Source organism: Ranitomeya variabilis, chromosome 4 (assembly GCF_051348905.1).
Source record: "Ranitomeya variabilis isolate aRanVar5 chromosome 4, aRanVar5.hap1, whole genome shotgun sequence".
NCBI classification, from domain to species: Eukaryota; Metazoa; Chordata; class Amphibia; order Anura; family Dendrobatidae; genus Ranitomeya; species Ranitomeya variabilis.
The window spans coordinates 149,140,369-149,163,601 of record NC_135235.1 but is presented as its reverse complement, the minus strand read 5'-3'; the positions used below and the strand labels follow the sequence as shown (position 1 = coordinate 149,163,601).

At 44.8% G+C, this 23,233-nt stretch overlaps 1 protein-coding gene across 2 annotated transcripts in view; it reads right to left on the bottom strand.

The window, feature by feature from the left end:
• Positions 1–23,233, bottom strand: part of OPN4 (opsin 4) — a 159,461-nt gene that overhangs the window by 88,189 nt on the left and 48,039 nt on the right. For both annotated transcript variants that reach the window (XM_077257176.1, XM_077257175.1), the window contains 2 exons: positions 17,227–17,360; positions 14,679–14,882 (listed from right to left, as the gene is read on the bottom strand). In XM_077257176.1, the coding sequence (XP_077113291.1) occupies positions 14,679–14,882; positions 17,227–17,360 (338 nt within the window). The remainder of the gene's footprint in view (positions 1–14,678; positions 14,883–17,226; positions 17,361–23,233) is intronic.

The following is a 23,233-nucleotide window of genomic DNA, read 5'->3' as shown; positions in this document are numbered from 1 at the left end:
ATCCTGACAACACTGAAGGGAGTCACAAGTTGGAACCAGGTGATCAAGTCTATGTAAAAAGACACACCAGAAAGGCTCTTGAACCAAGATTTGACGGACCCTTCCAAGTCCTGTTGACAACACCTACATCAGTCAAGCTTGAAGGAAAGGCATCATGGATACACGCAAGTCATTGCAAGAAGTCTCGACCATAATCTTCTTATGGACACTAACATTCAGATTATGTAACAGTTGGACTCCAGGTAAAGAGATGTTGCAGAATACCGAGCTACAAAACAATAAGTTCAATACATCATGGTCTTGGACCAATAGTACACAGAATCGCACACAAGGACATTTTACTTGTCAAGCAAATACTGGATGCCCAGTAATGAATGTGCAGATTGGCGGGACAGGCAGAATCTTTAGAAGTAGTGACTATCATACATTGTATATAATAGAAGCCTATACAAATGGAAGTATTACAGTGAATATTACTTCTCTTAATACTACAAATACATGTATAAGATACAACAACACGCCGTCAATTACACAAATATATCGAGGTAATCAAGAGATGGTGGATGACTTAAGACAGCAGACCATAAATTTTGAGAAGGGAAGGTTAAGTGCAACTCTTAATTTTACACTGTTCTCCGATAATGGACTCTATATGTGTATGAATGCTACCCCTATAAACGGAAGAATTAATACTAGATTTGATTCTCTTATTGAATACAAGCGTGTACATGTGTAATACCAAAAAAATAAATAAATAAAATAAAGGCTTTGTCTTTGGCCCTGTGGTAATAAAATAAAAGAATATGTCAAAGGGGGGAATTGTGGAGATCAGACTGAACCAAAAGAATCTATCGTGTCTTTCTCCTGTTAAATCTGGCTTACAACAGGAAACTTGAGCAAAGTTGACATTTCCTTTTATGGAAATAATTACGCACGCATTCCTTCTTGATATTGTAGCCTTTCACCTACATACCAGAGGTTGTAACTTATCACAGTATAGATCTGCTTTGTAAAAGAATGTGAAATATGAGCGCTTGTGCGCATGTCTGTAAAATGTCTAACTCTTTACTATATAAAGGAGGGGGAGAGCCCAGCGAGGCAGACGTGCTCCAGGGCTACCTCTGTATATGATCACACAAACTCTGTGCTGCGTGTCATTTACTTGGTTACCTACATTCAGGAAGCCAGGGACGAGAAGGACTCAACAGTTGAAGCACATCAGACGTTGCGTATTTGTGTGATAAGGAAGGGTGTGGCCTACGGATGTAACGCCCTTTATCAAGGTGTACAGAATTATTAGGTAGCTTGTTTTCCTCAGGCAAAATGATCCAAAAAAGAGATTTAACTGACTCTGAAAAGTTAAATTTCATTAAAAATCTTAAATAGATTGCTAAATTGCTAAGATAACCGAATGAGATCACAGAAGCACCAAAAGTTTTTTTGTAAATAGTCAACAGGGTCACAGAAAACATTGTTAGCCATACAAAAGATGGACACTAATGGCCACAGAATTAAGAACAATCAAGCATAATGCAACAAGGAATCCATTATCCTCCAGAACTGCAAACTCCCTGAAGTGTCCAGAAGTACATGGTGTTCAGTGCTCGGTAACATGGCTAAGGTAAGGAAGGCTGAAACTTGACAATTACTAAAGACAAGATAGGATCTAAAGACAGGATATAGGTACCGCAGACATGGTTTAAGGAATAGGATACCGCCAAAGCAGTCACAGGAACACGGACAAACTACACCAGGCTAACGGGAAGACAGGATTTGCAAATGATTTTAACAGACTAAGGATGGGGGACCTGGCAACATACAGTTGCAGACACCAACACCACTAAAACTAAACTATAGAGGTTGCTCAGACACTTACCATGTGGGGAGAGTGCCTTTTACACAAGACTAGATGGAGGCCCAATGCTATCACATCGGGAGGGCGATAATGTCACAATTGGGGCAGACTTTGCAGATTTGAGAATCTCTCCGCCCATGTGCTCACCCACCTCTCCACTCTCTCTTTACCCATGTGCTGACTTCTCCCGTCTGTGCTCTCCTCTTTGACCTGTCTACCCCATGTGCTATCCCCCTTGTCTGCTGTCTTTCTTCTTCCTGTGCTGTATTCTCCCCTTGTGTGCTGTCCCATTTGAGCTGTCTCCCCCCTGCACTCTGTCTCTCTCACCCATGTGCACTTTCTCTCTCCCCCATCTGCTGTCTTCTCCTCTCATGTCATCTCTTCTTTGACCTGTGTACCCCATGTGCTCTCGTACATGGTCAGACACAGACAATTTTTAAAATTAAATTTTGTTCATGGGAAAGCCCCTTTAATGTGACCAGCTTCCTCTACCTGTAGACACGTCGTGCATCTGCCACCGGTATCAGTCGAATGATTCACTGCGACTGCACGGAATTTGCACAGGTGCAGTAAATCAGACAGACTCCATCTTTGTGCAGACAGATAGTGGCGGTCACATTAAAACTGCGCATGCGCTCCTCCTGTACAAAGATGGTGCCGGTCAGTGAATAATTCGGCTAATCCCAGCGGCGGTGTGTTCGCGATGGTGTTCCGCTGGTGGTACCGCGCAATAGGCTGCGTATGGCATATACAGTGTGTGTGTGTGGTGCGTATGGCATATACAGTGTGTGTTTGTGTGTGGTGCGTATGGCTTATACAGTGTGTGTGTGTGTATGTGTGGTGCCACGGTGTTCTGCTGGTGATACCGCGCAGGGGGCTGGTACCACCAGCAGTTTCCATATTGAGACACCCATCACTTGGGTGTCCCAATATGGCATTCGGTGAACTTTTGCTGCATGGAATTCTGGGATCCGGACACATCTGGGCGGCACAGGATGTGAAGACATTACAAGGTAAGTATATATTAAGATTCCTTTCAGCTATTGGCCCAGGAGATGCCTTGCAGGTGATAACGTTAACTAAATGCCTCCCAGCTGTTAGCTGGGGGCATTTTACCACGTGCGTGTGTTGCCCCTTTAAGAGCAGCGGAGCACGTGTGTACTACACTCGCCACTGGAGCACAGTGCGGCATGCACAGGGACTGTGAGTAAGCTGGCATCCCTGCATGGTGTGAGCAGGGGAACAATGCGGAGGTGCCATCAGATATCACATCAGCAGAGCAGCTCTTCTGCTCTGTTCTGTTGACATTGTGTGACTGCCAAAGTCATGCTGATTGACAGCCGACTATCAATCAGCATTTGGACAGCAGTCACTCCACGTCAGTAGAGCGGAAGAGTAAGAGCTTCTCTGAAGCAGCAGAATCACTATCGGGAGCAGTCCATGACTGTTTTGAGCCAGCTCCGGGTAGAATAGGCAGATAGTTAGCAACTACCTGCCTGTTAGTTCTTAAAGGGAACTTGTCAGCAGTTTTGGCCGATATAAGATATGGCCAATGCCTTTCAGGGCTTATCTACAGCATTCTATAATGCTGTAGATAAGCCCCTGGTCTGACCTGAAAGATAAGAAAAATAAGTTTTATTATACTCACCCGGGGGGCGGTCCAGTACGGACCGGTCCGATAAGTGTTGCAGGTCCTATTTCGGTGCCTCCCATCTTCTTGCAATGCCGCCCTCCTGTTGTTTCATCGCTCCCTGACATCACGCTCCTGCGTAGGCATACTTATCTGCCCTGTTGTGGGTAGAGTAAAGTACTGCAGTACGCAGGTGCTGGGAAAGATCAGAGTGGCCCAGCACATGCACATTGCAGTACTTTACTCTGCCCTCTACAGGGCAGATAAGAAAGCCTGCGCAGGAGCGCGATGCCGGGGAGCGATGTAGCAACAGGAGGGCGGCGATCATAAGAAGATGGGAGGAGCCAGACCTGGACCACGACACCCATCGGACTGGACCACCATCTTATAGGTTGGACCGGGGGGGCATTATAGAATGATGTAGATAACCTCTGAAAGGCAGTGGCCATATCTTATATCAGCCAAAACTGCTGACAGGTTCGCTTTAAGCCCATAGTTAGAAAATAAAATTTCCTGGATAATCCCTTTAAGCTTTCTGAGAACAGTGGAAGTTTATGTAAACTGTACAGAGCATTCAGTGCACATTGCTAAGTGTGGTCTGCCTGGGTGAACAGGGTACTATGCGATCACAAATTGTCGGAATGTGGCCAGAAGTATACATATCGCATACTTGCGGTCACATGACCACTCGGTCTTGCAGCCGACACTGGAGGATCCTCACAGGGAGTGTTGCGCTCCATGTGAGGATTCACAAGTCTACGGTCACATAGAGTGACTGCAGACTTTTTGATAAGTCTAGGCAACCCTTTTAAGGTGCATTTAATTTGGCAGACTGGCTGCTAAAGAGGTTTTTCACCCCAGAGCATACTTTCAGTAAGCTGTAAGCAGTGCATCTTATTGTATATCTAAGTGTAAAAACACACAAATTGAGCAGCAGTTTGAGTTGGTATACATGCAACATATAAACGCATGATCACATTAGCCACTGAATAGACAAAACCTGCAAGAAACAAAATGAGCATAAACCCTATTTAAATTACATAGGGTTCTTAGTAACACTGTTTTTGACTTAAAAAAAACCATGAAAACCATCCCACCAGAGACAAGGTGACCCTATTCGGGATGGTAGTACACTGTCTAATATTGAAACTTTACTATGTGTCAGAAGTGACCTGTGTGAATAAGGGTAGACAAACATACATTTACATGCTGCATGTATACCAACTCAAGCTCCAGCTCAATTTGTGTGTCTTTTCTTGAATTTTTGCATTTTGTGAATGTTAGCGTAGGGCCTTCCCTCCTTGAGCAAATCGTTACATTTAAAAAGCTTCCTGAGGCAGAGGCGTCCAGAGTTTAGGACCATGTCCTTTGTCTGCCCTTATTCACACAGGTCACTTCTGACACACGGTAAGATTTTAATATTAGACAGTGTAGGACCGTCCCGAATAGGGTCACCTTGCCGTAATCTTCCCCTTAGAGGCACAATATAATTATTGAACTTTCACCACACACTAAGTGAGCCTGTTTGCTCTCAAATGCCAGGGCTAAATTTCAAACTATGAAGAAGTTGGCAGTGGCACTCAAGTATATTGCGAGAAAATAATTTTAATTGTGATCCACAATAAAATATGATGTTTTGGTCTGTTATAGATTATTTATAACAGACCAAAACGTCATATTTTACTGTGGATTGCAATTAAAATTATTTTCTTGCATCTTACTTGAGTGTCAAGTTCTTCATATATTGGATTACGGATTGGGTCCCTACTTGTGTACCTTCATTCAGGAGTGACTTGTACTATACATATGGCTGAATTACAGCCCCAATCTGGCCCTTTCTATAGATATTCCTACCTGACCCCGGAGATTGGTACTCTATAAAAGCACGGAAGAAATTGCGACCCCGCTTATCCTAGCCTTACCCTGGGAAACCCTAGGGAGCCCTATACATGAGTTGGGAAGCCCCTTAGTGTATATGAAAAAACTTGTAAGGAGGACAGAAATTATCCATACAGTCATGGCCGAAAGTGTTGGCACCCTTGGAATTGTTCCAGATAATGTTTTGTTTGCGTTGTTCCAATACATACAAAGAAAATAAACATATATATAACAAAAAATGTTTAATTGCAATAATTTTTTTTATGAGAAGAACTTCATTCTCTACAGTAGAACAATTTCAAGGTTGCTAACAATTTTGCCCATGATTGTATGTACTCAATAAATAAAGCAAAGCATAATTATCCCTGAGGCAGCACAAATAAAACCCTAAAAGCCACCTACCATATACGTCCTGACTGTATGGACATGTAAGAAGATGGACTAGACTAGTGGTCTCTCTTGTGAGTCTGGGCCAGAACCGACGGGGCTGTCACCATCGCTGCCTGGGGAAAGACTTCCTGACTGGAACAGACCTTTGCCCCTGACTGATGGGGGTGGATCGGGATAAAAGGGACTGAGCACGCGAGAATGGGGCATTTGGGGGGTATTCAGCGTGTGCGACTTGAGAAGGTTGAATCTCTTTCCACTCACCAGCGCCATGTGATGGAGCCACTTGATCCGATTATGACCCCTGCTCAGACGGACCCTGTAACTGGAAGAGACATTTACATGCAACCCTCTTCCCCAACAGTGCTTACCAGACTTTACCGCTGACAACCACAGACACAAAGGAATGAACCCGTGGTGCATGCTGATCGCAGGAGTGAGACTGTGACCTCTTTTCTGGGACTGTGTGCTTCAACAGTGTTGCTATGCACTTGCTTGTGGACAGCATTCCGTTCCAAGATCAGGAGACCTTGTGCAGGAAGATCCGGATCCTCCACCATCGTACAGAGACAGTTCACGTATCCTCAGGACTGGCTCAGAGACTGCTCATGCCACCTGTGGTGCCGACGTGGGATTTTCCAGCCTCCACCAACCAGGAACCAGAGACTGTTAAGTTAAGCTGTTAGGTGACCCTCTTTTAGTACCCCGTTGTCGTTAACATTTTTGTGTTATTCACATGTAGTTCCCCATACTCCCTACATGGAGAGTTATTGCTGAAACTGTTAACCATAAAGTATATGTTAACTCTTGCTCTGTCTCCTGCTTGTCACTGCATCCTTCATTCCTGCCAGTGCCTTACATACATGAAAGGTACTAAAAGTGCTTGTCCAATAGCCTCATTATACTGCAGGACAGAGGATGCATAGTCCATGTGTGAGCAGGTTGTGGGATGCAGTGACAGACAGGAGACAGAGCAAGGGTTAACAATTTTAATTAACACTGAGATACTCCACGCATGGAGGTTAAAGGTCAACTAGGGGGTTGAGTAGGCAGTTCAAAATATAGATAGTATGTAGGGGCTAAAGAACAGTGAAAAAGGTATTAACAGTTCTTGGGGGGTTAACTTATTCTGTCAGACGTTTATCAAGATGTGGTAGTCTCGGAGCAGGTGTTGGCGCCAACAACGGCTGATGCGACGCTTGTCCGATATGGTCCTGTGGGTAATGATGATTCGTCTTCTGGTGGCATCGGTTGGTCTCCGGCACCTTCCGCTGAGCCCCTAGTCCATATACTGATGTGGCCAGTGGAGCATGGGTCACGGTTCTGTCTGAGCCCGACGTGGCCCAGCAGATATACACTGGTGAATCAGGGTGCAGATAGCAGTCCTGCACCCGGTCTCTCTCTGGCAGCACACGCGCAGTACTCACTAGCCCGGAATGTTCAACACCTCGCTTTGTGGTGACCAACTGGCACACTGCACGTCTCTCCTCACAATCTCTGTCAGCGGTGATGGGGAAGCTCGAGTGCGGGCCTGCGCTATATTGATGCTTGAGGGCCAGGGCACTCACATCCCCCTGCTGTGTGCTGTCTCTTCCCACCAAGCCTGCCCATTTCCACGCACGCAGAGTCTGTAAGCGCTTAGCTACACCCTCTGTTTCCGCCTGCAATGATTGGTCTGATCTCTTAAGCTTTCCCCCGGACAACAGAGGAGACAGCCCTGACAGTTCCAGACCAGGCACAAAAAAGGTACTCATGGCACGGTTCTTCTTCTTACACTCCCCCTCTTCTTTTGCTCGCCATTCCATGGGCGAGAGTTCTTGTAGTAAACGTTGACATTCTCCCATCTCCTGGATGATTCGCTACCAAATAAATTGGTCTCATTCATATCGGTTAGGTGGTATTCCTGCTGTTGTCCGTTCTGTGCGGCATAAGTCAGGTTGAAGTGTGGGGACAGGTTGAGATGTGGAGTCAGGTTGAGTGGTAGAGTCAGGTTGCGTGGAAGAGGAAGGGGATGCGCCCAGGTTCAATGGAGCAGCCAGTTGAGGAGCTTCAAATTCCTGTTCCTCTTCTGGGTCAATGGGCAGGGGGTCAGAGAAGTCTTCCTCGTCATAGTTGAGAGCTGTGGAGGGGTGCGTTTCGGGGACAACTTGTGTTCTCTCTGTTTGATCAGGGTCTCATGACAATCAAGGACGTAACATGTTCCGATGAACTACTTGAGTGGGAGCATCTTCTACCCCCTCAGGTTGGACCTCATAGATGGGACCTTCAGATCCAATTCTGTGTTTCACCCGATACGGGGTCTTTTGCCAGCGATACTCCAATTTGCCTTGAGGATGTTTGTCTCGGATCACCACACGGTCCATGGTCTTAAGAGCTGTCCTTTACAGGGCGGTCACTTCATGAGGTTCCAGTTCCCCGAACTTGGTCTGCACAAGCCAATGTAGAGTCTGCAAACAGTGATGATGTTCATGGACCAAGGTGGACACCAATGTCCGTGGGTAGTCCTCCTCTGGATCCAATTCCAGCTCAGTGATTTCCCGCTCTTCCCGGCCGAACAGTAGGGTGTATGGTGTATATCCAGTTGTACTGTACACCTGATTGTTGTACACCCAGACTAATTCAGCCACAAACTCGGGCCTGTGAGCTTTCCGGTCTTCTTCCATGGTTCTCAGCATCTGAATCAGCATCCAATTAAAACGCTCACAGGCCCCATTCCCTTGGGGGTGGTATAGCGCTGTCCTAGATTTCTTGATCTGATTCAGGCAATGCAGTTCTTCCATAACCCGTCCTTGAAAACAGGCACCTTTAGGTGGGAAGTTGTCTCAAAACCACCCAATGCCTCATCCAAGCGAGTTCCCTATCTTCCTGCTGAAGCCGTACCCAGTCATCACGGGGTTACCCTAGCATGTGTCCTCTGGACATCTCCCTGATCTGTCCCTGCATTGCTGCCATCGTCCTGGTGGATTTACCAAACTCAAGGATCTCTTCGGCCTCCAGCTCTTCGTCCCGGTTAGGTCCAGGTCGTTCATGAGTCACTCTTGATAGAGCATTGGCATGTGTGTTCTCTGCTCCTCTCCGATAGACAATCTTGTATCGGTACTTAGCCATGCGGGCCACCTATCTCTGCTTCATGGCCCCTAATTTTGCATTTTCCAGATGAGCCAGAGGGTTGTTATCGGTGCGTACCAAGACTTCGAACCCTGACAGGTACTCGGTGAACTTCTCAGTTATGGCCCACACCAACGCCAAGAATTCCAGTTTGAAAGAACTGTAGTTATCTGGGTTCCATTTAGAGCCATGGAGAGACCGACTTGAATACGCAATTACTCGCTCCTTCCCGTCTTGCATTTGTGACAATACCGCTCCCAGTCCATGCAGACTTCCATCGGTGTGAAAGATGAAGGGTGAAGTCTGTATAGGCCAGTATGGGTGCCTCAGTGAGAGCCATCTTCAGGGCTCAGAAAGCTTCTTCCTTACTATCTCCCCACTGAATGGTCCGATTCTTTGCTCCGGACAGCACTCCTTTCAACAACTCCAGTAGTGGGTTAACAATGCAAGTGAAGTTTTTTACGAACCGTCAATGATACCCAGTGAGTCCCAGAAATGCCCAGACATCCTTTACGGTCTTTGGGGTGGGCCAGCCCTGTACCGCGGCTATCTTCTCATGTGACAGTCTCACCCCATCAGTAGAGACGACATGTCCCAGGTACTCAATCTACTTGCGAAAGAGGTGACATTTCCGAGATTTTATTTTCAAGCGGTGCCTCTGTAGTAGGCTCAATACTTGTTCCAGCCATTGTAAGTGCTCCTCGAAGATGACCGCATAGACAATGATGTCATCTGAGTAAATGAGGGTAGCCTCGATGTTCAAGTCTCCTTAGCACCTCTCCATCAATCGCTGAAAGGTCCCAGGTGCGTTAGTAAGGCCGTAAAGGCATCCGGTTGAATTCAAACAACCCTATAGGAAGCATGAATGCTGTCTTCACCTGGTCATGCTCGGACATGGGCACTTGCCAATATCCACTGGCCAGATCTAACGACAAGAAGGACTTTGCTCTTCCCAAGGTGGACAGTGATTCTTCAATTCTTGGTAGTGGGTACGAATCTCGCATGGTGCAAGCGTTCAGTTTCCGATAGTCTACACAGAAGTGCAAGGTCCCATCCTTCTTCCTTACTAGGACAATGTGTGTGGCCCACGGGCTTTGGCTCTCCCGGATGACTCCACTCTGGAGCATATGCGCCAACATCTCCTTCACCTCCTGTTATGCTTGTGGTGGGATCTGTCAGTATCATTCCCTAATGAGTGCAGTGCTTCCCATTGAAATCTTATGAGTGATAGCTGTCATACATCCGAAATCATCGTCATAACGAACGAAAACATCCTGGTATCGCTCCTGCACGGCTTCCACTTGTTGTACTTATTGAGGTGACAGTTGCGTTAGCTTGGCCTGCATTTGCTCCAGGATTCGGTGTCCTTTTAGGTGGCTAGATTCTGGTTCGGAGGACACCAATATGGCCATTGTCCAGGGATCCCCCTGCTTCACTGTCAACTGAACAGCCTCTGGTGGTATAAGCTCTTCTGGCATTCCCATGATCTGTGCTACTTCGCTCTATGGCAGAAGCGTGAGATCGCTCTCTGCAAGATTGACCCATCGCACTGGCATATTTCTGTTGTGGATGATGGCTAACATCCATGCAACAAGGAGCCCTGGAGGTAATTGCTCCATGACAGCTGGTTCTATCTGAGCTTTGACTCCTTCAAGAGGGGTGCAGGCTCGGATAGGTAATGTGAGCACAGTCTGACCTGGTGGCAAGATGAGCTTGGCGGAGGCCGGAACGATTACCTTGCCTAATGCTCTAACCTTCACTCGATGTCTCCTCAGCTTGAGCCACTCGTATCAACTGTTGGAACACTTCTCTGAGGGGTGCAAGGGCTCCATCGATTCAGAAACACATCGGCTAACTTGCTGACCAGGATGTTTCCCAATTCCTTCAGTACCTTCATTCCTAAAGTCACAGTGGGGTCACTACCAGGATCTTCGGCGGTTAACATGACTCCTTTCCAGCCCACATCTTTTCCGCACACAGTGATTTGCATCCACACCACCAATGCGACCGGCATGGGCAACTGGTTGGCCGCTGTCAACTTGATCATGGACCCCATTCAGGTCGCATCACCTCCGGAAAATGATGTCTGAAATAAGTCTCGGGCATAGTAGTTACTTGAGAGCAGTTATCAACTAAACAGCGGACAGCCCGGCCATCCATTTCGGCCCAAACAAGAGGACTCACAGACACTAAACTTGTGGGATTTCTTTCTTTCCTTCTTGTCTGCTCATGCTCCGGATGGCGTCCTCCAGCCACTGAGCCTGCTAGTTTAATGGATGGCGGTGGAGGGGTCTTCCCCGGAGTGCACATCCTTTAGCATAATGTGAGGATTAACCTGCAAGGCCTGTTTAAGCAACGTGTCTCTAAAGTCTGCTACCAGCTGACTAGCGATTGCAGCTTGAATCTCCTGCAGTGCATTCATGTAATGGGTCATGGACTCCCCCTCCCTATGGACACGGCTAAACAGGTGCATGTGCAACTCTCCCACTTCAGTTTGGTCACCATGAATTTCTTCCAAGATTTGTAGTACCTTAGTGAAGGTATCACGCTCATGGGGAGGCTGAAACATGATGGAGCTCCTTGCCTCTCTGTTCAGGGCCATCATAGCAATCTCTGCCTCTATCATGGGGGTCATAGGGTGCATCCTCAACATACCCCTGACCCACACATTCCAGTCCTACAGCAGAGTGTTGCCCCCTATAAACTTTGGGAGGTTGCTCAACATTGCCCCCAGTGGTATACTAGCCCTTGGAGTACCTATGACTAGGGTTGAGCGAAACGGGTCGGCAATTTTCAGAAGTCGCCGACTTTTGGCAAAGTCGGGTTTCATGAAACCCGACCCGACCCCTGTGTGGGGTCGGCCATGAAGTCGGCGATCTTCTGAATCTGGAATCGGAATTCCGATACCGATTCCTGATATGTTTAAGATATCGGGAATTGGTATCGGAATTCAGATTTAAGTGTAAAATAAAGAATTAAAATAAAAAATATCGCTATACTTACCATCTGATGCGCCCTGGTACTAAGCGGGAACCTTCCTTCCTTAGAATCAGCCTTCCCGGACCTTGCGGTGACGTCGCGGTGACGTCGCGGCTTGTGATTGGTCGCGCGGCCGCCCATGTGACCTCTCGCGCGACCAATCACAAGCCGCGACATCACCGTGACGTCACCGAGGGTCCTGGAAGGGCTGATTCTTAGGAAGGAAGGCTGCCGGAAAGAAGCAGGGCGCGTCCGAGGGTGAGTATATACCTAATAGGAATATACTCATCCTCGGCTTCTTTCCGGCAGCCTTCCTTCCTAAGAATCAGCCTTTCCAGGACCTTCGGTGACGTCACGGTGACGTCGCGGCTTGTGATTGGTCGCGCGAGCGGTCACATGGGCGGCCGCGCGACCAATCACAAGCCGCGACATCACCGCGATGTCACCGCAAGGTCCTGGAAGGCTGATTCTAAGGAAGGAAGGTTCCCGCTTAGTACCTGGGCGCATCAGATGGTAAGTATGGCAATATTTTTTATTTTAATTCTTTATTTTACACTTAAATATGGATCCCAGGGCCTGAAGGAGAGTTTCCGCTCCTTCAGACCCTGGGAACCATTGGAAACCCAATGCCCTGCATTGGGTTTCGAGTTTCGGCCGACCCCGACTTTTTTATAGGATCGGCCGATTTCACTCGACCCGACTTTTGAAAAAGTTGCGTTTCGTGAAACCCGACCCGATCCTATAAATGTAAAGGTCGCTCAACCCTACCTATGACCGCTTGGTCTGTCCCCTCTGTGCCTGTAGACTAAATTCTGCCAGCTACGCCAAGTGTGAGCAGGTTGTGGGATGCAGTAATGGACAGGAGACAGAGTAAGGGTTAACAATTTTAATTAACACTGAGATAATCCATGCAGGGAGGTTAAAGGTTAACTAGGGGGTTGAGTAGGCAGTTCAAAATATAGGTGGTATGCAGGGGATAAAGAACAAGGAAAAATGTATTAACATTTCTTGGGGGGTTAACTTATCCTGTCAGACGTTTATCAAGACGTGGTAGTCGCCACGGCAGGTGATGACGCCAACAGCGGCTGACGAGATGCTTGTCCGATATGGTCTTGTGGGTAACGATGATCCATCTTCTGGCAGCAGCGGATGGTCTCTGGCACCTTTGCTGAGCCACTAGTCCATATACTGTGGCCAGTGGAGCATGGGCCACGGTTTTGTCTGAGCCCGATGTGGCCCGGCAGGCATACACTGGTGAATCAGGGTGCAGATAGCAGTTCTGCACCCGGTCTCTCTCTGACAGCACACGCGCAGTACTCACTAGCTCAGAGCGTTCAACACCTCCCTTTGTGGTGACCAACGGGCATACAGCACGTCTCTCCTCAAAGTCTCTGTCAGCGGTGATGGGGAAGCTCGAGCACGGGCCTGCGCTATATTGATGCTCGAGGGCTGGAGCACTCAAGTCCCCCTGCTGCGCGCTGTCTCTTCCCACCAAGTCTGCCCATTTTCACACGCGCTGAGTCTGTAAGCACTTAGCCACACCCCCTGTTTCCGCCTGCAATGATTGGTCCGATCTCTTAAGCTTTCCCCGGACAATAGAGGAGACAGCTCCAACAGTTCCGGACCCGTCACAAAAAAGGTACACGCGGCACAGTCCTTCTTCTTATACATGCAAAATAGGAAGCAGAAGAGGAGTATCACAAATTCAAGTTACCAAAAGTCTCACAACCACCATCATGCTTCACATGATGGATTACCTACCCTATTCCTCCTGATCAACCAGTACCACAATAGGGAAACGCATCAAGGTTGCGGTGAAATGGTAGCTATGTGGGGCTTTTGTTTGTATTATATCCATGTTTTACCCCTTTTTTCTTATAAGAGGCTCTCTAGTGTTTCTTGAGGAAAGATGATGTGAGCAGGGGTACCATTTCTTCCTTGCTTTTATAGAGTGCCAAACTTTGCGGTCAGGAAAGACTTTCTATAGGGCATAGTTTTTAGGGAAAGCATCCTCTTTCCCTTATCCCTTTTACCCTTCTTTTCCTATACTGATTAGTGGTAGCGCATTACCAAATTTTGTCTAAAACATATTTAGTATTTTTTTTTTAATTATTACTAATAAAGATTCATTTTTCCTTGGGGGGTTACCATTATATCCTCCTATCAATTGTTCCTTTGTTAGCAAAATTGAAAGGATGACTACAGTATATTGGTCACTGAAATTTTTGTACATTTTTAGTTTTTTGGTTATTCTGATTTGAGATGGAAAATTTAAGTTTTCAATAATTCTGCACACATACTGTAGATATTTTTCTAGGAAAGACAAAACTTCACTTTTAGTTTCTTAAATAATCAAGTTTATTAACCTTTCGGATTGACCAGCAGCACTGTAACTGTCGTTGTTCAATAACTAATATAGTCATCAAAAATACAAATTGGCTAATGATTGTGTTCACAGTGTACCTTGTCCTATTTTGACAGCTGAGTTTTGTCAATTTTACATATGTATTCTTTATCGCATTAGTGTATATATCTATTGCTAACATGTTTAATCTGAGATTGAATGTGAGAGTAGATTTTCAGGCATGCAATCGTTGCATATTTTGTCATGCCCTTTGTAAAATACATTTTTCATTTTTTTTTGTTTTACAAGAAAATCTAACAATAAAAAAACATAATAATAACAGTGTGCAAATTTTTCCCAAGAAGCCTAATCCTTGAATAAATATTTGAGAAATTAATTACTCCTTCTCTAACCTGTCATATTTATCCTGTCTGATTTTTAGAGACCAATGATTTGCCCAGTTAATATTATTTGTCAGACCAGTCATCCAAACTTACTCCAACCAAAGAAGGGAGGGAGGCTCCACGCCAGAGCATACAGCCAGACACCTAAAAGGATTAGCACTGCTCTTTTCTTGGACAGCACTCCTATGGAAGCGAGCGGTCGAGTGATTACGAAATACCTATCTACAGCAATCACCATCAATGTGATCATGGATGTGATCCCAAACAGAGCTCCGCAGAATGCATATAATTCACAACCTAAAGTAGTGAGAAAAGTAAAATTATAAATTGAGTGATAATAGTAATATTTTTAGTCTACAAGATCTTTATCAAATTTACCTACTAACGTTAATAAAAGTACATTTAGTATAACTATTCTTCAGCAGTGTTAATACAGAAGAAGGCAAAACAACATTTATAATGCAACTGCCAGTTGTTCTCATCTGTAGGCAATCTCTAAATCAACAATTGATCTCAAGCAATTACTAATAATGGCATGCCACATACAGAAAGACAAGTACATTTTTTTTAAACTCATATAATGATCTGTATAGAGTTCAGTATCAGAGGTGTTTGAATAAACAGATCTTTTTTAATTTGCCAACACAAAAACACAATCTCTGTCACTAGGATCATCCCTCCAAAGCCAACTATATGGACATTTACGGTATGTGCACACGCTCCGGATTATTCGCGGATTTTTTGCGTGTTTTTTCAGCGGCTTTCGCTGCAAAAACTCTATAAAAATGCATACATTAAGCATCCCATCATTTTTAATGGTTTCCGCAATTTTTGTGCACATGTTGCGTTTTTTTCCGCAAAAAAAACGAATGCGGAAAAATACGCAGCATGTTCAATAATTTTGCGGATTTTAAGCGGATTTCCCACTATGTTATTGCATTGGGAACCTCCGGACAAAAACGCAAAAAATCAGCACAAAATCTGCACAAAAAACACGCAAAATACGTGCTAGAAACGCGACAAAAACGAGTGCAGAATTCCTGCGGAAAACCTCAGGATTTTCTCAGGAAATTTCTGCGTACTTTCTGGACGTGTGCACATACCCTTAGGTCATAGGAAGTTGAATAAAATTACAGGATCATTGAGGGCGAGCTTATATTTTTTTCTAGGGTGCCAACTTCCGTGGCAAGGTAGGGTAACCATCAGGCCATAATTAGTGCAGATTCCCTTCTAGTCATGTTTTCTGATCTACACCTAGTCGACAAAAAGCCCCTCTTTCTTAATACTTTTCAATTAAAGTTGTTTTAAATAGTAGGAGGGTTTTTTTTTTTAATTGGGACAAGTTATTTTTGATTGATCAAGACACAGGTCTCCCTGAGAATCTGCCTCCAACGCCTAATTTAAATGAAAGGGGCATTACCAGTTTGAGACATGTAATGACTGACAGTCCTTATCTACATGTTACACACTATTAACTTCCTCTTTTATTTAAAATAAGATGCGGAGGCAGATTATCAGGGACATCAGTTTCCACAAAGAGTTTTGCAGTCTCACTGTTCTTAAGCTTCCCATACACATTAGTCTAATGTCGACCAAATCCGTTGATAAGTCTAATGTGTTTGGGAGCTCAGGACAATTGATTGATGGGGAGCTAAGGATGTGGCATGTCTGATTTCGACTACTGACCCTCTTGTTCTCTCAGAGATAAGCCACCAGACATGTTTGATATCACGTTTCTGATAGAGAACAAAGAAGCACTCAACAGAGCGAGCACTCTTGTGTATGGGAGAGCTGACCCAGATAGATGCCCGCATAACCATCAGCTGAACCATGTACAGCCTTATAATGTGTATGCAGAACTTTATGATACAAATCCTATAGGTCTCAATCCAGGTTAGTAATCCTATATAATGGGTTTATCACTAAAGACGTTTATCACATATTAATGCCTTTCCATTAATTCTCTGAGGCAATAGGAAGAACAAGGAAATGGGACCCCCATTCCAATGAGAAGCTCTTTGGCAATAAAATCAATTCTTTTACATACATTATTATGGATATCATGAACATTTAATAAATCATGTAAACTTTACATTTTTTTCACTAGTAAGAGTATTAAGAGAGACTGTGCTGTTCTGACAAAAGCAAATGGAATCCTTGCACAATGGACCCTAATGGTAATCGTAACATGGCCGTGCCAAGAACTGTATTATTGGTTCATTTTTTTAAGATTCGAGTTTTATATTTCAATTTTTTGTTTGACATGATGATTCACTGCACCCCATCAAAAATACTAGCGCTATGGAAGATTCTGGTTTCTAATTATGGACAACCCTTTAAAAGGTGTTGTCCAATACTTTATATCCCCTGAAATGGTGTTGCCACTACTCGACTACCCCTTATTAATTCGCAAAGGGTAATTAATAGCACTCAACAAAAAACAACATACTCCCTGGACTGGCGCCATTCATCTATACTCGACACTGATTTCATGTGATGCACCCAGCAGATGTCAATGCCAGAGGAGCAGCAGGGGACTTAAAGTACAGAGGAGGTACAGAAGGTGAGTATTGTTTTTTTAGCTTCTCGGGGTCCATTAATAACTCATCAATATCCTGTAAATAAAAGATAATCCCATCACCTTTCTCTCCAAAAATCCATCTTTTATGTAAACTTGTTGCAAAAAATACTGGTGCCTGAGTGATGGACATGCAGAAATCGCTGATGGCGAGGTTGATGATGAACATGTTGGCCGGTGATCGCAGGCTGCGACTTCTGTAAAATAAAAAATATAAAATCTACAATGACCAAATATACTGACAGCAAAGTGATATAACGCCCATTGTTGATCTTCTGATCTTCTATTTTAGTGTTTTCGACTTGGCACTTTATAATTATCCAGCCTGAGTTCAGCTATTAACCTACAGTAAGCTTCTGTGCCCAACAGGAAATTAACACTGACCTTAATAATTTATTTTCGGGATTTGGGCTGAAGTATGCTGAGCTTCAGGATAAGCAGAATTTTCTATGTCTGATAAGATTAACATTCATTACCAAATATGAAGATTACAAATTACACCAGCTGTATTCTTTGTTACTTAACTGTAAAGTCTACAGGTTACATATAGCCAGTTTTTTTTTTTTATTAAACATAGCACTAGTTGAAAGACAAAGAAATCACCATCTATATTTATATTTTTTCTGTTAGGTTATGTTCACATGTCCTGTAGTTATGTCTATTCTTGGATCCATTTTGGGATGACAAAAACAGAAATATGATCCAATGCGGCATCCTTTCATTTGAATAGGGAAGGAAATATCCTAAAATGTTATCTGACTGCAATCCATTTTTTTCAGCTTGATCAAAAAATCTAGTGCCCCATATTTGAAGAGGCTCATGTAAAGCGTCTTCAATTGTCAACATTTTTTTGTGCAATTCGAAAGTTGCCCCCCAAATTTTGCAACTATTGGCCTTTTCAAGTCAGTCCTGGCTAGCTCGACCAAAGTGGGTTAAGTGTAGGAAGGACATGGCTAAGTCTGCCCACATAATTCATGAAGATTTACGTAATTAGTGTGTTAAATTTCTCCAGAAATGTATTCGAATTCCTGACCGGAGTACATCTCAGGATGTGGTGCACCTGTTAATTAATTAGTTGCATCTTATTCCTGTCATGTACAATGCCTGTCCTAATGAATCAGGCCTATAGTCTGCACACATTTTTGGTTCAGCTAAAAAAAGGATAGCAAATGGATCTGTTTTTTTTTTACATTTCAACATAGCAAGTCTATGGGAAATGGATCATAACAGATGGTCATCTGTTTCGTCATTAGCAGATCCTTTTTTTGGCACTCCCATGTCCAGATCACAAGAGATGTTTAGTGAAATCTCTAGAAAAAAACAGGGATTAGACCAGTAATATTGTTTCCAGGAGTCCATCCTAACAGCACCAGGGAGGTTGTCCTTCCTTCCTTATTGGGACAGGAAACACACAACAGGTTAAAAGACCCCCCACACACACACACTCCCCAGTGATTTTCCAAGTACCACACCAGGAGGGATGCAATTCTTATTTATTGAAATTCTGTACAAGTCAATCATCACCAATACAAAACTTAAGTGAGGGAATTACCAGTGCTGTCAGGATGGACTCCTGGAAACAATATTATTGGTAGGTCTGATCCCCATTTTCCCTCCTGACAGCACCATGGAGAATACCAAAGTACTCTATCTCTAGGGTGGGACTACTGCCTGCAGAACCTTCAGGCCGAAGGCCATCTGGCTACCCATCAAAGTATCTAGCTTATAATGTCTACAAAATGTGTTTAAGCTAGTCCATGTAGCTGCACTACAAATCTGATCTACCGAGGCCCCTGCCCTTTCGGCCCATGATGTTGCAACTGCTCTGGTGGAATGGGCCCTGAGGCCCTCGGGAACGGGCAATTTCTCAGCATCGGATGCTAGGGAGATGGTGGTCACTATCTATCTAGCTAAAGAATATTTTGATGCTCTTTTCCCCATATTTTCCCCCCATACTGCACAAACAGAATAGTGCCCTGTCTCTACTCAGGAGTAGCTTCCAGATAGTGAATGACTGCCTGCCAAACATCCAAAGAGTGGAAAAAAATTTAATTAAGGTTTTTTGGGGCTTGGCAGAAGGAGGGAAGTATTATCTCCTGATTTAAGTTTCTAGAAGAAACCCCTTTTGGCACAAAAATGGGGTTAAATCTTAGAATTATACAGTTGTCAAAAATTTGAATATAAGGGTTCTGGATTGAAAGAGCCTGAATTTCTCCCAGTCTTTTAGCTGAGTTGATGGCCACTAAAAATACTGTCTTGAGCATGAGTTTTGCAATGTTAATACCTTCCACTGGCTTGTAAGGGGACCTACACAGGGCGTTGAGGACTAGATTTAAATCCCACGGAGGGACCGATTTCCTTATTGTGGGCCTTAATCTCTGAATAGCTCTGGAAAAACATGCTACCCGTGGGTGAGATACGAGGGAGGAATCGAAGGAAATACTCAGAGCCGCTATCTGCACCTTCAGCGTGCTTGGCTTTAACCCTTTATAAAATCCCGCCTTGAGAAAATCCAGGATCTTTGGGATGTGAGGCTGGAAAGAGTCTATGAAAGAGCTACCACAGTCTAGACAAAACCTCTTACAGATCTGTTAGGCATCGAGTTCGCACCGCTGCACAGGGGGAATCTTGAGCCACCTCTGCTGCGGTCTCCCATTCTTCTTCAGCTGCAGTGGAGCCTGCTCAGCAGAGACGTCGGTCCCAGTGTCTGGCTCAGTCAGATGCTGTGCACTTGGTTACTGCTGATCTTCCGGGCTCAGCCATTCTAACCAGCACTGTTCAGCGGTGGGCAGACGCTCCTGGGACTAAGTCCTACTTTTCCTCTACTGAGCATGCCAAAGGGATGACCTCTCATTGGAGGTCGGGGGTCACATGCTCAGGTCCTGTAGCTGCTCCTATTGGACCACTAGGAAGGTCCTGGAGAGCTTCTTCTATAAAAGGTTTGCATGGCCGCATGGCCATGCGCTAGTATAATTCTTTTCTATTTCTGTATGTGTAGATGTATGCCTGTTCTGGTGAAAGCTCCGAATCATTCCCATCCCTAGAGTTGTTGAATGCTCGCGAGTGTTGTAGCTGTCTAGCGCCAGATAGTGCCATCCAGCACCAGGCACAAAATATACTGCGTCTATCTTTCAGTGACCGCTGCTGCGGTACTGTACGCACTCTGTGCAGCTATCTTTAGCATCTCCTGACAATCCGTCAGTGTAGGGAAGAACTCCCATTTGATCCCAGTGTCTGACTCAGAGCATCCTCAGGTGTGGGCTCAAATGCAACCGAGGGTCAGAGCGGGATCAACCACCAGCACCAGCATAGTGGGGGTGAGTTGCAGGGATCCCACTAGTATCCAATTGCTGTGCCCTGTGAATGCTAACAGGGCACAGTGTTATCTTTAATCCCGGCGACTCTGTGAAGCAACAGAGTTCGCTCCTATACAGACCGGGTGACGGTACCCATGTCTATTCAGGCGTAGTGCCGCCATATAGTGCCGCCATTACAAGCAGCAGGTTCCACTCCTGCACGGTGGACCCCGGGCTGCAAACTCACCTATACTATCTCTATATTTACTCGGTGCGTTCCGCCAGCCCTAACACAGATCTTATTGTAAATTACGCATGTCACGGGTTTACGGCTGGCCTGGATCGTGGAGATTACCTTGGTCGGAGAGACCTCTAGCTCTTAAGATCTTCCTTTCAGGATCCACGCTGATAACTGAAGACTCTTTGGATCTGGATGAAGAACTGATCCTTGAGAAAGCACATCTTCTCTCTATGGAAGCAGGAGCCGATCTCCCCAGGACATCTTCCTCAGCAAGGGAAACCAGCTTCGTCTTCGCCAAATTGGAGCAACCAGCATTACCAAAGCTCCTTCCTCCTGGATCTTCCTGAATAGTCTTGAGATCATGGCAATGGGGGGAAAGGCATACAGAAGCCCTCTTTCCCATACCTGGTTTAAGGCATCGACCACTTCCGGGTTGTCAGCTGGATTGAGGGAGTAGAACCTTTGAACCTTGGCATTTTCTTCTGGCTGCAAAGAGGTCCACATGGGGGGTTCCCCACTAGCGACACAGATAACCGAATATCTCCCCACCTAGTTCCCATTCGGTGGACTGGATCGTCCCTCTGCTCAAGTAATCAGCAACTATGTTTCTGGATCCTTGTAGATGTACAGCTGATATTGACCTGACTTTCTTCTGCCCAGCCAAATAGCCTTTCAGACAGATCTTGAAGAGCCCAGTGTCTTGGTCCTCCTTGGTGACAAAGAAATGATACCACTGTCATGTTGTATTACATAGATTTTATATGCCGGCCTTGCAAGCAGATCTGACTCCACTTCAGGGTGTCCCAAACTGCCCGTAACTCTCTGAAGTTTGAGGACTGGATCATGATATCTGGAGACCAAATTCCCTGGAAATACTTCCCTTCTAGATGGGCTCCCTATCCTTCCTTGCTTGCATCCGTGACAATATCCAAGGATGCTATTTTCCCTGAAGAAGCTGCAGTCTATCCCACACTCTCTCCCCTCCCAGCTACTATGGCTCCATCCAGGACTTTAGGATTCCCACATCTTTTTGTCTGAGTATTTGGGTTTCTGTTTCTTTCTTTTTCTTACTATCAGAACAGGAATGGCAACTCCCCTTTCTATTTCCAATATGGTACTGTTAATAAGCACGGTTTTTCATATGTTTATTTGACCGTGTCTTATTTTTGCGTAGCATTATATTTCTATCATCTGATCTATCCTTTTTGTGAGCCATATTATACCATTATGCTGTGAGGTGTCATTTTGTGGGTTGTCATTGCCATTACCACAAGGCATGACTAGTACATGCATCTTTGATGGTTTTTAAATGTTTTTAACACTGTTGTTGCTGTATCCTGTTCAAAATTGTTTGAATTGTGAATTTTTTGTATTTTTTGTATAATAAAGTATGTTTTTTACCTGTTATAGGTGTTCCCATTCTGTGGGCATGTTTTGTTCACTTTTTCTTCTATAGTATATTTCACATGCTTATGGAGAACCCCGAGTACATTGTTTAGTGGTGCCCTCCAACCTTTCTTTATTCTACAATATCCAAGGAACCCACTGCGTGATGTTCCTGGAAACAGTCCACCATCCACCATCTTAGTGATGATTTTAATGCCAGGGGTAGACTGATCTCTTTGTCCAAAGACATCTGTCTTCTGTCCCAGGCTGAAAGGATTTCTCTCTGTAATCCCCTTATGTGGAACTGACCCCAACGAACGCACAACATGCAGGTTGTTAATGTTCCCAAGACTCTCATAGCCATCCCTATGTAACCTGATTCCCAAGGAGTAGTCATATCTTGTTCTTCACCGCCTCTTGCTTCTCCTCTGGTAAAAACGAGACTCTCTGTCTGGAATCCAGAATAACCCCTAGAAACTTTTTTATGATTCCTGGGAGTAGGTCAGATTTTTCTCGATTTAGGATCCAAACTAAGCCTTCTAAAGTAGAAATCACTAGATTGAGTTGTTCTACTAGTTCTGTTTCTGAACTGGATAGCAGTAAAAAATCGTCCAAGTACGGGACAATGACCACATCCCTATGTCTCAGGTAGGCCACGATCTCTGCAACCAGCTTTGTAAATACCCAAAGAGCCGAAGCAAGACCAAAAGGAAGAGCGCAAAACTGGAAGTGGTAGCACTTGTTCCTTATCTTTAGGGCAAACCGTAGGTATTTCTGAGAGTGACGGGTGAATCGGAACGTGGTAGTATGCACTTTTTAGGTCTATTGTGCACATCACTGCGTTCTTGTCTAAGAGCGGAATGGAGGTCTTTAGAGACTCCATTCTGAACCTCTTGTACGTTATTCACTGATTCAAGGGCTTCAGGTTTATGATGGTACGGCTTTCTCCTGATGTTTTTTTTTATTGTGAACAGGGTTGAGTAATGTCCCTGATAGTGTTGAGCGATACCGTCCGATACTTGAAAGTATCGGTATCGGAAAGTATCGGCCGATACCGGCAAAGTATCGGATCTAATCCGATACCGATACCCGATACCAATACAAGTCAATGGGACTCAAGTATCGGACGGTATCCCTGATGGTTCCC